General features: G+C 42.0%; 1 protein-coding gene across 7 annotated transcripts; it reads left to right on the top strand.

Annotated features, from left to right (window-relative positions):
- Positions 1 to 1,152: 1,152 nt before the first annotated feature.
- MSANTD4 (Myb/SANT DNA binding domain containing 4 with coiled-coils) lies at positions 1,153 to 9,020 on the top strand. Of its 7 annotated transcripts, none has more exons than XM_052671253.1 (5): positions 1,185 to 1,235; positions 2,549 to 2,581; positions 4,957 to 5,019; positions 5,938 to 6,563; positions 8,102 to 9,020. In XM_052671253.1, the coding sequence occupies exons 4-5, from the start codon at positions 6,102 to 6,104 to the stop codon at positions 8,672 to 8,674; spliced, it is 1,035 nt and encodes a 344-aa protein (XP_052527213.1). In that variant the 5' UTR covers positions 1,185 to 1,235; positions 2,549 to 2,581; positions 4,957 to 5,019; positions 5,938 to 6,101; the 3' UTR covers positions 8,675 to 9,020. The 7 variants fall into 7 exon arrangements, with proteins under 7 accessions (XP_052527219.1, XP_052527217.1, XP_052527213.1 ...); XM_052671256.1 differs by lacking the exon at positions 1,185 to 1,235 and adding an exon at positions 1,259 to 1,287; XM_052671257.1 differs by lacking the exon at positions 2,549 to 2,581 and having other exon boundaries at positions 1,166 to 1,235.
- Positions 9,021 to 9,703: the final 683 nt, after the last annotated feature.

Raw genomic sequence — 9,703 nt, 5'->3', positions numbered from 1 at the left:
TATACAGTGTAAAAAATCGCTAACAAAGTGGTATAGTCTTATTGCCCCACTATCCACTATTTCCCTCCTTAAATTTTTACAGTACACAGTGGGCATAGTTTAGCAGCAGAACTGTCATCTTCTGTGAGCTGATAAAACCTCATAGGCCTGTGTGAGAGCAGTGACCTGCAGCCAGCTGTGGCTGTATGAATGTGTGAGAGCAGTGACCTGCAGCCAGCTGTGTCTGTATGAATGTGTGTGAAGCAGTGACCTGCAGCCAGCTGTGTCTGTATGAATGTGTGTGAAGCAGTGACCTGCAGCCAGCTGTGTCTGTATGAATGTGTGTGAGTGCAGTGACCTGCAGCCAGCTGTGTCTGTATGAATGTGTGTGAGTGCAGTGACCTGCAGCCAGCTGTGTCTGTATGAATGTGTGTGAAGCAGTGACCTGCAGCCAGCTGTGCCTGTATGAATGTGTGTGAGTGCAGTGACCTGCAGCCAGCTGTGTCTGTATGAATGTGTGTGAGTGCAGTGACCTGCAGCCAGCTGTGTCTGTATGAATGTGTGTGAGTGCAGTGACCTGCAGCCAGCTGTGTCTGTATGAATGTGTGAGCGCAGAACACATGCAAGGCTTTTCAGCAACGTGTGTAGGTGTAGATATTAATTACGCATCTGCAAGCACCGCGTTGAGACGGCAACGAGACGCACACAGGGAAAGGTGCGGGCACCTCAGCGAGGCTGCGGAGACAGAAAAGGGCAGCGACAGCACAGCTCCGCTGCATTTCACTCGCGTGCTCACTATCCTGAAGCAATATCGCAGCTTACATAAGCAGCAAATTTCAAAACATTTACTCCCACCACAGACGAGCCTCACCGCGGGAACCCATCCTCACCACAACCCAACCGCACAGCCCCAGCGCCTCACTGAGCGCAAGAAACGTGCCGCCGGAAAGTCATAGAGTGGAAGGCGGGCTCTGGCAGAAGCTAGCCAATCATCGGAAGGCATGGGTAAGACAAGCAGCGGCCGCAGCCAATGCTGTATGGGGCTGCGCGAGCGGTGTCCCCGCGGGGGAGTTACGGCGCTCAGAAGCTTATTCGGGGCATTACGGCGCGTCTAGGAGGGTGGGACAGGAGAGAACAAGCGAAGAGCCTCAACAGCCAATAGTCGTTCGGGAAGGACTGATGGGCACTCAGCTCGCCCAATAGGAAGGTGTCGGTCGTTAAAGGGCCGGCGACCCGGTGGGGTGAGTTGGGCGTAGGTGAGTAATGTGTGCGGCTCCTGGGGCGGGCGCGGTTCGCGGTGGGTCTGAGGTAGTATGGCTCCCGGCGCCTTACGGGGGGCCGCTCTCCCGGTCTGTAGCCTTCGGTCCTTTTGTGGGCGCAGAACGGTTGCACTCTCAATCACGGGTAGCGTTGAGGCGGCAGCGCGCTGCCCTCCCGTGAGGGGTGCGGGGTCCCTCGGTCTCCGAGTCGGTTGCCCGGAAGCCCGGCGTGGGGAGGGACGTCGGCGGGGTTGTCTGTCGCCTTTGTTCCCTGCGAGGGCTCCCGGCGGGGCCGGGCCGTGTCTGATAGGAGGGCCGAGGATGGGGGCTGTGCGGCCTCCTTTCTCTCTTCCTCCTCCGGTTCTGAACTGAGAGCGGTGGGGTTTGGGTTGTGCGTTAGGAAGAAGTTCTTCACTGAAAGGGAAGCTGCTCAGAGCTGTGGTGCCCCATCCCTGCAGGTGCTCAGTGCCAGGTTGGATGGGCCCTGGGCAGCCTTAGCTGCTGGGGGGCAACCAGCCCGTGGTGGGGGGTTGGGACTGGATGGGCCTTGGGGTCATTTCCCACCTGAACTGTTCTGTGTGTATGGTTGTACCGATTGAACCATCTCTGAGTACTTAAAATTGACCCATGCCAGTACAACCATCTGTTCAGAACCACGCCTGAAGTTTTCCAGAAAGCCATGGATTAGTACTGTGTGAAGAGTGCCCAATTCTCAAATTTGGTGTTAGAACATTAGGTTACAGGGCCTCCTGATGCTTATGATCCTAATGCTTATTTCTTTTCATTATTTATTTTTTCTGGAAATTTCTAATATGAAGACAACCACCAAGGCGTAATAACAAAAAAGAAATCTGGATATATATGTGTGTGTATATATATATTATAAATTATTTAATAGGACTCTGTGAGATTTTTTGGTGTTGGTTATGACTTTTTCACAGGATCACAGAATGGCCCGGGTTGGAAGGGACCTCAAGGGTCATGAAGCTCTAATGCCCCTGCCACATGCAGAGCCACCAACTTCCCTATTTAATACTAGACCAGGCTGCCCAGGGCCCCATCCAACCTGGCTTTAACACCTCTAGGGATGGGGCATCCACAGCCTCCCTGGGCAGCCTGTGTTGCTTGTGTGTTGGTTTTTGTTGGTTTTGTTTATAAACGCACCATTCTAGCATGTGTTCACACAGCGAGATGCGAGGAAGGGAAACACAGTGGCAGAGTGTAGATGCCTCTGCTGTATTTTGAGGTTATGAATCTTATGTATGTTTATGGATTGTTCAATTTAGTTTCATAATACTGTTTCATTTCAGCAACAACAAATAATTCCAGTTTCCAGACCAGAGGTGAGGGCCTTCTTAACCTTCAGTTTGATTTTGGCCTGACAGGACTGTATCAATAAACTCAGTGTTACGTTGCTGACTCTCCTGTGCACACCTTGAAAGCTTTCTGTTATCTCATGATGAAAAACCCTTCTCTTTCTCTAGACAGCACTTTGCATTTGTACCCAAATGGTACACATTTTGCATTTGCATTCTGAGTAATGTGTGCACAGCTGCTAGTCACATCAGAGCCTGTTTGCATCATTTGTCACTTCTCAGGGATTTCTCTGTCACATAGCCAGGCTTTTGTCATCTCTTCTCTAATCTGCTTATCCCTTTTCTGAGTGAACCACTTTTATTCCCAATTGGTACACTTAGAATTTATTTGCTGTAGAATCTTCTGCTAACGACACAAAAACGTTGAGGTCTTACGGTTCTGATTTCGGTAAAATCTGAAATGTTTGTCTGGAATTATTTCTGAATGTGTGTTTTCTTGTTTTAGATCTCAAACTAGAAATTAAACATGCTTTATGTTTTGTTCTTGTAAATTAATCTTTTCAAATTGCTGATAAGTTGTTTTTGTTCTTTCTTTGTAGCAATTTAGAATGTGTACAAATCCTTGCCTGTTATCATTCATGACTGTTAAATAGTTTAAGCGTGTGGCAGTTCATTTTTTCTTAATTAAAAGTTATATCCTGGACACCATCCAGAAATATCAAAGTATTAGAACCAGAATTTTACCAAACTCGGCTTTATTTAAGTAATATTGCTTTTTATTTAATATATCAGAAAGGTAATGGTTCTGTTGCGGAATAAGTCCAAATCTGCTCATCTCTATGCTGCTAAGATAATTCATTAGCACCACCTGCATTAATGAAAAAGGAAACGTCTTCAGTGAGGCAGTGTGCTTTCAGAAGGCAAAGAGTTAGAAATAGTGAGGTGTGCTTTACAATTAGAGAGTAATAACCAAGAGTTTTAAAATAGGTAGGCTTCACCGTTGCTCTCAGGGGCTTATATCATATATGCTATAGGACAAAAACAAAAGAACGCTATGCAAAATGGCATTTTATGCCATGGGTTCCCGGTGTAGTAATGCAGTGCTTGACCTGTAACTTAAAATCCAAACCCAAGGTTTGGTTCTTGTGGAAGAGTGGATGGGCGATCAGGGCAGTGATGAGGAGCACCTGGGTGAGCAGTAGGGGGACTGACCTGCAGGGTGACCTGGCAGCTGTGCGTTTTAACTTGTGACCTGGCCTACAGCTAAGAGGAAAGCTCAGCTGCCAATCTTCCACGGTCACGTAGAATTGCATTTAAAAAATAGCATGCAGGAAAAATTGATTTAAAAACCTGAATCTGGTATTTAGGTAACCTAAAAGACAGCTAATTATTGATACATCCAAGAGTTTGATGTATCTGGTTTGCGAGTACTTAGGGAAATCTGACCCATTGTCCAACAGCTAACCAACTACTTGGATGTCTACTTAAGTACTTGCTTAAATTCAAGAAGTTCTACCAATTTCAGTAAAAATAAGTGAGTTTTGACTTCAAACAAAGGTTTGGTGCCTTGGTAGTAGTAAGTGAGAAAAACTGCCTATGCTGTATGTTAGACTCCTACATAACTCAGGATCAGGCCTTGGGCAACCTGTGGATGTTCCTGTTCATTGCTGAGGGGGTCAGACTAGACAACATTCAAAGGTCCCTTCCAACTCGAAGGATTGTGTGATTCTGTAACTCTTTGTGCTTACACACATGTACACGCATTTTCTGAAGTAGCAGGCACCAGGAATTCAGCTTAATTCAGCTTTTTATTTATCAATTCAGAATAACTGTCTCATTAACAGTAGAACTTCTAAAAGCAGTCTTAGTTCTTTCTGTGTATCAGTAGCTCTTCTGGAGAACTTACCTGGTGAATGACTTTTAGAAAGTTTTTAACGTAAACACTGAAGATGAATTTGAGTTTAATAGATAGATCAAGAAATTAAATTGCTATAAAGGCAGAAAAGAACTAACAATGTAGTTAGGATTTGAAAAGCAAAGTACCAAAAGGTTGATTTACTGCCAGAGAGAAGTAAGTATGGTGCTGCTTCCTTGAAAGCCCGAATATCTTTTCATGGCAAACATATAATAATGAAGGTTAAAGGAGAAGTTTAAAGATCAGGTAAAAGGTCTCTGAAAAAAAGTACTTATATAATTCTAGCAGATACAGAGATACAGTGCTGTGTTGTAAGTCTGATTTTTTTAGATGGCAGAAAGTTGGGGGTGGGTTGTTTTTTCTGGTTTTGGTTTTTAATACTGGTCATGGCAAGAAGCGCATCTACATTACAGCCCTAAGTCTTAGTATATATTTCAATCATTCTCTGTTCTCAAGATGAGTTATTATTTTCTTATTTTATTTTCAGAAGGGCAGGAAGCTTCGTACATCTTAAATAGAAATATGCAGCTTGCAAAACTTGGAAAACTTTGTAAGTAAGCTAGTTATGTACAACATAACAGTGCATAGGGGATGCAGACTGTAAACTGTTACGTGCTTTGTCCCCAAATGGGGAGTTTTTAATATTCTGATGTGTATGTTTTATAGAGTTGTGCACTGTGTCCAAGATCAGCTTCCTCTAGCATCAGGCACAGGATCAGCCATAGCTGCGGTAGAGCACTGAGCTTTGAATCTGACATTAATTGAAGCATTTTACAGTGCAAGGGCCATGGAGCAGGGCTTTAACGTGAGGAAGTGATGGCTTATTCCTTGACCTGTTTCTTAGAGCAGCATCTCAAATCGTGACACTTGTTTGAACACTTAGTTCAAAAGGTTATTTTCTATCATACAGCAGGATTGCTCCAGCAGGATTACTTATTTGTGATTGCAGTTAGTCAGAAGAGGCTCCAAGATGTCAGCTTTTAATATGTACCTACTTATATCTACTTTTTTTTTCTTTGCATAGAAGTAGTTTAAAAATGTTTCAGCAAATTCATTTGCCTAGAAATGTTGTTTTTGAAGTAACAATGTAAACAATCTTAGCTTCTTTTTGAAATACCTTAGTATTCAGACTAAGATGTATATGTCGAACTCCAGCCTTAAGCATAGCCCAACAGGCAAAACTGTAAGAGCTACAGGAAAACAGCTATATTTTTGTAATGGAAATATCAACTCAACCTTATCAGTTTATGACAGATATATTAATAGATTTATAATTCATACGAGTTTATGGGAGCTCATCAACAGCTACTTTAAATTCAGAGTGTAACAAAATTGTTTTCTTCTAACAGATGAGCGGTATGTTCAGAATGTACACTTCCTTAATGGGTGATTTTGGAGCCAAGCTCATTAAATAGAAATATACAGTGTATACCTTTGAGATTTATTTTGTTTGCTCTTTTTCTCCTAGGAACCCTGAGGAATAGGAAAATACTACAAAGTGAAGACGAAACACATCTATCGAGAGCTGATCTCTGCTTTCATTGTTTTTTAAACTTTGTGTAAATAACTGCTTAGTGTCAAATAGTCTCTGTAATCTGCTGTGCTAAAATTATTAGCTTAAAGCTGGAAAAAATGAAACAATTGAAAAGAAAAAGAAAAAGTAATTTTAGTGTTCAGGAAACGCAAACTCTCCTTAAGGAAATCAGAAAAAGGAGAGAAGTACTCTTTTCAAAACAACTTAATACAACAATTAATGAGATGAAACGGAAAGCGTGGGAGGAAATAGCAGAGTGTGTGAATGCTGTAGGTGAAGGTGAGCAAAGAACAGGTACAGAAGTGAAAAGGAGATACCTTGACTGGAGAGCGCTCATGAAGAGGAAGCGTCTGAACGCAAACATCAAGGCAGTTGGTGCAGGGTTTCACCTTCCTTCATCCGACTTAGATGACTCTCTCAATGAAGATATGGATGACAAAATGGGGTTTGCAAATGAATCTAGTTTTGAATGGCAGAACATTACTGACTTCAGAGAAGCAGGTGGGTCTTTAACAGAAATCAAAGTAGAAGAAGAAGAGGAGGATCCACAGAATTTTGAAGTAAGTGACTGGCGTGCATTACCTCTATGCAATAATGGCTGTTTTCCAACCTCACGAGGGCTTTTCAGTGTGCTTCATTAGCATCAGTTTTTGCTTTGTCTGAATGTGTGAATTAAGTAGTAGAAACAATTGTGCTTCAGAGAGAAGGCATTCAAATCTAGCTGTTTGCAGCAGTGTGTAAGGTTGGTAACCCTCAACGCAAGTGTGTATTTGAATGTGTTTTCCATTTCTGTATGTCAGAGATAGGAATTATTTCAGTCAGTAGAATGAAAATACATTACTTAAGGGTATTGGCTGTTTTAATACTTAGGGTATCAGAATGGATGAGAGGAGAACGGAGGTGCACATCTTTAACAAATGAAAGTGCGTGTTACCTGGAGGTACAGAAAGAAAGAAATGGAATATTATTTGCATTTCTTAAAATGAGACCACAGGAGATGAAAATATTATCTGAATAAATCAGTCAGCCATTCCTCTGTCAGAATTGTGGCTGTGAAACCTGTGGCAGGTTGCTATTTTTAGTAGCATCGTAGCTGTTCTGAGATAGTGAGACTGAAATCAAATGTTTGATGTTTTTTGTTGTTTTGTTTTTTTAATATGGGTTCAAATTGTGTCTAAGTTTAGTTGGAATGTATGCTGGGAAAAAAATACCAGCATAAGCTCTTAAAAATGGTAATGGGAGCTGCTGCCTCACAGCTGGTGCAGAAAGGTGTCAGTCTTCTGAAATACTGGTAGTTTCTCTCATTGCCTTACATTGTTTTCTGAACCCATGTCTTCCTCCGTTTGCCTTCCATTTGCAGTATTCGTAATGGGAAACAATAGTCTCTTCTGTATTATGGTGTACAGCACATAGCTCTTGCAGGATTACAGCCTTCAGGGTTCACCAAGAACAGTGATGCTAACCCCTTAATAATCCGTTCATGAGTGGTTTTCTAGCAAGAATGGCAATATGAAATTGGTTAAACAAGTCCTGTTTATTGACCCACTTAGACAGATTGAAGGGTTAGGACCATGTGAAAAATGCCAGATGGTTTTAAACACTGCGGTGTTAAATGTTTTTAGAAATTGAATCCTCATGTTAATGAAGGCTGGGTTAGCTTTAATACCACGTAGCCTGTGGATCCAACTGCTCTGGTAGATAATTAATCACAACAGATTGCTAGTGGTTTACATAAATGTCATTGAGCTTTGTGAAAAGTAAAGCCACCACATGGCGTTTAGGTGTAGTTTTCTGTTGGTGATTCTGACTGCTCTGTAATATGTTTCATGCAGTGTTTTTTGTGCTACTCTTGCATGTCTGTAGATAAACAGATTTTTCATTACAAATATTAGCTTATAGATCAAGTGTCTCTCAAGCTATGTAATAACAAACAAAGTTTTTTAATCTAGCATGTTTATTTTGTAGAATGTAATTTCTGGAATTCTTTTTAAGATGCAGGGAAAAAAGCAGTCATCTGTTACTTTTAGTAAAGTTGTATATAACGCTATTCTAACAGAGAGAATGGGGTGTAATTCTTGTGTTGCATTCCTCTCTGCAGTTTCCTATTGAGGAAGAAGAGATTTTTTCATCAGTGTTGCCAGATTCAAAAAAAGAAAATGACTTACCAGATTTCACCCACATTGAGGAGTTTGGGAATCTAAGTTCTGCTCAAGCTAGATTAGCCTATGAAGATTCACACTTGCTTATAAATCTAGAGAAGCAGAAGGTGGAGCTGGAGAAGCAGCGATTAGATATTGAAGCTGAACGGCTGCAAGTGGAGAAGGAGCGCCTCCAAATTGAAAAAGAACGGCTGCGGCACATTGACTTGGAGCATGAGAGACTTCAGCTGGAGAAGGAGCGACTTCAAATCGAGCGGGAGAAACTGAGGCTAGAGACTCTGCGTGCTGAGAAACCTGCCCTGGAAAATGACCTCACCCAATCGGAAAAACCCATCATACAGCCTCTGGATCTAGAAACTGAGAAGTTAAAACTTGAAAAAGAACGCTTGCAGTTAGAGAAAGAAAGGTTGCAGTTCTTAAAATTTGAGTCAGAAAAGCTGCAGATTGAGAAGGAGCGCTTGCAAGTGGAGAAAGAACGCCTCAGAATTCAGAGAGAGGGTCTCTTGCAGTGAACTTCTCAACTGGAGTGTTAATGCTAGTGTTCTGTGTTGTGTAGAATATAGGTAGTTCTTTTTCTGATACGGAAACTGTTGTAAAGGTCTAATGTTCTTCTGTTCAGAATAGAATGTTGATGTTGAACTGTAATAATAGAGGAAAAAAAAATGGTGCTCAATAAGTCAGTGTGCCTGTGTAAATATGCTTATATAATAAATTGCTTTTCAGTGTATCAGAACTAAGTGTTGTTATGTTCTCCTGTCTTCAGTACTATGTTGTATTTGTTATAAGTGTCCTTCTCCCAAGACACATTACGAAGAATCAAAACCAAGTGCTGTATTTCTTTTTTTTTCTTTTTTTTTTAATACTGCACTAGCAGTTAGGGAGTATTAGAATAAGTCAGTAGTTCTTGTGAGGGCCTCCTGCTGAGGGTAGTTCATGCAGTAAATAAGTATAATTAGAACGTAGTAACATACAGTCGTGATGTGCTTCATTAAACTTTATTTCCCCTTTTTGTTTTTTCCACTTCCGCAGCTGAAAGGAGTACAGTAACAGTTCAAGAAGTACCCTACAGTGGTGCTTAGTGTTGGAAGTGCAGGAGGTTGTGTTCTGCCTTTTTTAAAGTGTTCATACCAGGTAGTTACACATCAACCTACCTACCATAAGATTTTTGAATGCATTGGGTCATTAATGATGTTATGTGAAGTATTTCATGTCTTGATTACCTGTCAGTGTAGAATGGGAGCTTCGTAGCAGGAAGTGACAGCTGTCTGATCAATCTGTGATCATCCCCTGAGGGATGGTTTATTTCTCGAAAGAGTTCAGCTGATGACAGGAGTCTTGGGAGTGAAGACACAGGCTGAGCACAAGCTAACGAGAACTGAGCTTGATATTAATATTATGCTCTTGATATTAATTCTTCCTGGCCAGCACTGAGGTTCATGGAATCATAGAATGGCTTGTGTCAGAAGGGACCCCAGGGATCATCAAGTTCCAACCCCCTGCCACAGGCAGGGCCACCAATCTCCAGGTGGAGGTTTTTATGA

The sequence above is a fragment of the Tympanuchus pallidicinctus genome, unplaced genomic scaffold (genome assembly GCF_026119805.1).
Source record: "Tympanuchus pallidicinctus isolate F22 unplaced genomic scaffold, pur_lepc_1.0 scaffold11, whole genome shotgun sequence".
NCBI lineage: Eukaryota > Metazoa > Chordata > Aves > Galliformes > Phasianidae > Tympanuchus > Tympanuchus pallidicinctus.
Note: the sequence above shows the minus strand (reverse complement) of the source record. Positions and strands in the feature narration are given on the sequence as shown.